We start from the raw sequence: 4375 nt of genomic DNA, 5'->3' as shown, positions 1-4375 counted from the left end.
CTTTTTCCTCCTTCTCGCCATTTATTGTCAGCCCATTCAGTTGTGCTGCTGCATCAGTCTTTGAGGTTGGTGCTCTAAATCAAATTAAGTTTTGTGCTATAGGTCTTTTTTTAAAATTCAGATTATGTCACTGATTCATTTAAGAACATGCCCCTGACAATAGTTGTGTCAGCCTAATGGCGGGCAGAATAAACAGTAGGAACGAGAGAGAGACAGAATAAGTAGCAGGAGGAGACACATCTTAACCAACCTTCCTCCTCAGGTAAATAGGAAGGCAAACCCAAACCCTCAAGTCACCACAGGCTCAGTGTTACTGTTGTCATCTTTTAGTGCCTTTCTTTGCTTAGTTGGGCTTTCTAAGCCTATGAAAAGGGGAGAGAGAAGATCAGACTATGCCAAAAAATATTGGTAAGTAATGACAGTAGGATAAAATTGAGCTATAAACCACACTTCTATATAAAGAGCAATGTTTTGACAGTAGTATCTTGGATTTCACTTTATATTATTCTGTATCCTAGGGCCAAGCGTGGCAATGGATGACAGCTTGATGATCCCCATCAATAAAGATGCCTATGATGTTCTTAAGAAAAGAGAGGGCCTTCTAAGTAATCTCATTTACAAAAAGTTTGCTTGTACATTGACCTTCAAAAGTACAAAACGCACTGTTGAAGTATACAGGAAAAAACTAAAGCAGGGAATTGGCATTTGTGTTTGTAAGGATGATCTCACAAGACACGAGGCTGATGCTTTGGTCAATGCAGCCAATGAATATCTAGATCATGGGGGAGGCCTTGCTTTAGCCCTTGTGAATGCTGGAGGGCCAGAAATACAAGAACAAAGCAATCTTTATATTCAAAGATATGGAAAACTCACAGCTGGCAAAATAGCAGTGACAAGTGGAGGGAAGCTTCCGTGTAAGAAAATTATTCATGCAGTTGGTCCAAGATGGATTGTTTCTGAAAAGGAAAGATGTTGTGACATACTTCAGGAAGCTATTGTGAATGTTCTGAAGTATGTTAGTGCTCCAGAAAATACTATAAAGTCTGTGGCTATTCCAGCAGTGAGTTCAGGTATTTTTGGCTTCCCACTCCATTTGTGTGCTCAAGTGATTGTAATGGCTATAAAGGAATTTGTTGAGGCAAATCCACCAAGCCATCTCAGGGAGATCCGTCTGGTAAACATTAATGAGCCTACAGTTGCAGAAATGAAGAAGGCCTGTGAAAGGTTTCTGGGTGATACCAGTTCACTTCAGGAAACTCTTTCATCTTTGCCAAGCCAGCTTCCAGCTTTCATCAAACATGGAGGCATTCGCTTGCGCATCATAAGAGGACTCCTTGAAGAGCAGAAGGTAAGTCTGTCCCATAATATATTGAACATGGAGTTGCCTCCAAGTCTTTGCAGGATATGGAGCGTGGGAGTTCAGAACACATGTTGTATCAGTCCACTAAACAGTTATCTTCTCAGCCTGATGAGAATTTATAAATGGTAAATAAATTATAGCAGCAAGGAGTTGTTTGTTTTTTTTTTCTAAATGAGTGTTAAACATTAGAGCTTTTTTATTTCTTTTTTTGTATACGTGCTGTTATGGTATAATAGGAAGCAGCTAAAGATTGGATGATTAATAATAATGTATCCCTGTATTAACGTTTATCTTCTTATTGTAACATCGTGGTAGTTCACATTTTATCATGAATTCCCTAGAAGTCTACTCTTATTTTTGGCGTTGCAAAAAAATATATAAATGTATATACAAATCCTATAATTTATATTCTTGTAGATGCCACTACTGGAGTAACAGTAACTGGAGAAACAGCTGAAAATAACTTGTACAGATGATATGCACCTTACCTTTAAACAGTGCATCATTTAAATTGATTCATTTAACTTTTTAGCTAGAAAATGTGATGCAAAATATATGAACTTGGTCATAGTAATCCAACAGAGCTCTTAGACTGGAAGCTACATCACAGGAATGGCATTTGCTTTTAGCAAATACTGTATCTTAAAAAAAATCGTAACTTTTATTTTAAAGAAGCATCGTAATTGAATAGGAAGTTCATTTTTTGATACGAGAACAAATGATCGCAAAGTTGACATTGTGTGGAATTTTATTGATCAATTCTACAGCACTGAAAGATACCGTATAACCTTCAAGACTATGAGGAAAATATGCTCCAAAGTCTTGTATCTTTAGATAATCTTCAACAGTTAAAGTTAGAACAATTACTGCTGTTATTAGCATTCTGTAAACAAGTTTTTTGCATTTTACATATTTACTTTGAAATACAGAAGTCCTACTACTGGAATTTGCTCCTTCCACTGGGAATTGGAAGGAACTATAGCTTTGCAATTCCCCGGTGTACACTGACTCCGCTAGTTTGGTGATGAGTGCTTATTACCCTAACATGGGGAGCATCTGTGTGGGCTGGAGTAACAGACATAGCCATAGTTCTCTCCTGCTTATTGATACTTGGCTGCAGAATGGCATTTGATGAGGCACGTATGGGTCACTTCCATAGCTGTGGTAATAATTCTGTTGAATACGCTCTGATGACTGAATAGGTCTCGTGTACACTGTTGGCTTCTGAAAAAAATGTATTTACTGCCACTAGAAGGTGCGTACTTCGGTGTATTTCGGTGCTGCCCTTAGTAGTAAGAGAACCTTTCAAACAGCTGATCTGCTGCAGTCAGGCTTTTTTAAAGGAATTGTTCCTACAAACTGTGCTCTCTATAGTAGCAAAGCTGGCAAATAGTAAGCTTGAAGTATGCTGAAACTTTGCATTCTTTTCTTCCAGACCACAGCTATTGTTCATTTTGTGTCTGTGGATGGCAAGCCTCTCTCTCCGGTTTCAAGAGGACTGCTGCAAAAAGCGGGTTCAGCTCTTCAGGATAAACTTAAGTCTCATCTTAGATATTCTTGGTCTCAAAAGGAACCCATAATAACAAGCGGGTATAATCTGCCCTGTGAGTTTGTACTGCACATTGCATGGCCGCAATACCACCACAGAGTGTTACTGTGTGAGGTGATGATCAGTTAGATTGGATTTTAATTGATTTTCATGTTGAGTGATACGAGGACTAAAAGATTGTTTTTTTTCTGCAGCAATTAAAAGTTGCAGTGACAAGATGCCTGCATATCATTTGGGACAAGCCATCTCCCTCAATTTCTTTTCCAGCAGATGAGATTTGGTTGTTAATGCTGCCTGTTGATATAGTGGCAGAGATCATGGTTGAAGAGGTTTTAGATTTTGCTGATGCACACCCTGAGAAGAAGATAGATGTGCAGTTTGTCTTTTGCTCAGATGACTACGATGCCTATAAGGTAACAAATTTGTTGTTAACTACCAATAAGGAAAACCCAAAACTGTAAAAATATTCCCATAGATGACTACAAATTAAGATAATCTGAATTCTGTACTACTTATAACATTTGTGAGAAGCAGGTCCCTTTATGAAACTATTTGTCTCATTGACAGGTATTACTAATGTTTACAAATCTTTATTTTCTCTTCATTAAACCAGAAGCCTTCACCCTGTGGTCTGATAGCAAGGGGAGGGAGCTCTGAAATTCTCATGACTGTCAGCGAATTTATAAGAAAGAGTCTGTTCTTAAGTCATTAGGGAACAAACTTGCTCCTCCTCAGGAAATGTCTTTAACCAATTTCTTTTTTGTATGAAGTTCCTAGGGCAAAACACTATCAGCACATTATATGACCTAACATGATAGAAGGGTTGCAAACAGTGGATAATTTCAACTGCAGTGTGCCATTTGCCACCTTTTGAATATTTGGCTAATGTGATTAATACACAACTGTTTCAGATAACGGTCTGTTATAAAAGTACAGAGTTTGCTTTTGTTCCCATTTAACTTCAACCATCCATTTTCAATGGGTGCAAGAACTAGGTGGAGAGGGGTAGAACTAGGTGACCTTTAAGGTCCCTTCCAACCCAAACCATTCTATGATTCTAAGATCAGATCCATGTTCTGTAACAGTCCCATAAACTCTAAAGGAAGCTGTATGACAGCTACGTGCTTATCACTTAATCCCTTGATAATCAGGGCATAGCAGAAACTCTTGCTGCTGAAAAAAGAAGGACGGGCAATTTGCCAGATACAAAATCCACTGCCTAGCAGTGTAATGCTTCTCAGAGACTTTCCATGTGTGATCACAAAGAGGAGCTTTGGGGTAAAGGCAGGGGAATAGTCTGGGTTTTAAAACTGGGTAAGGATTCTTCAGCATTAAACTGCAAGTAATGAACACCTTTATCTACTGTGGTTCCATGAGTTCAGATACGCCACAACCACAGGGAGTTGGTAAAGATGCCTTTCAGTGTGTAAGGTGTCTTACCTTAGGAGACGTAGAAGAGCAGGAAT

At 38.6% G+C, this 4375-nt stretch overlaps 1 protein-coding gene across 1 annotated transcript in view; it reads left to right on the top strand.

Moving 5' to 3' along the window:
- Positions 1–364: 364 nt before the first annotated feature.
- PARP9 (poly (ADP-ribose) polymerase family, member 9) overlaps positions 365–4375 on the top strand; it is a 9203-nt gene continuing 5192 nt past the window's right edge. The window contains exons 1-4 of the mRNA XM_009697152.1: positions 365–402; positions 514–1348; positions 2796–3023; positions 3104–3322. Of these exons, the coding sequence (XP_009695454.1) occupies positions 365–402; positions 514–1348; positions 2796–3023; positions 3104–3322 (1320 nt within the window). The remainder of the gene's footprint in view (positions 403–513; positions 1349–2795; positions 3024–3103; positions 3323–4375) is intronic.

The sequence above is a fragment of the Cariama cristata genome, unplaced genomic scaffold, assembly GCF_000690535.1.
Source record: "Cariama cristata isolate BGI_N322 unplaced genomic scaffold, ASM69053v1 scaffold39233, whole genome shotgun sequence".
In the NCBI taxonomy this organism is placed as follows: domain Eukaryota; kingdom Metazoa; phylum Chordata; class Aves; order Cariamiformes; family Cariamidae; genus Cariama; species Cariama cristata.
The sequence above is the reverse complement of the archived record's forward strand: the minus strand, read 5'-3'. Positions and strand labels throughout refer to the sequence as shown.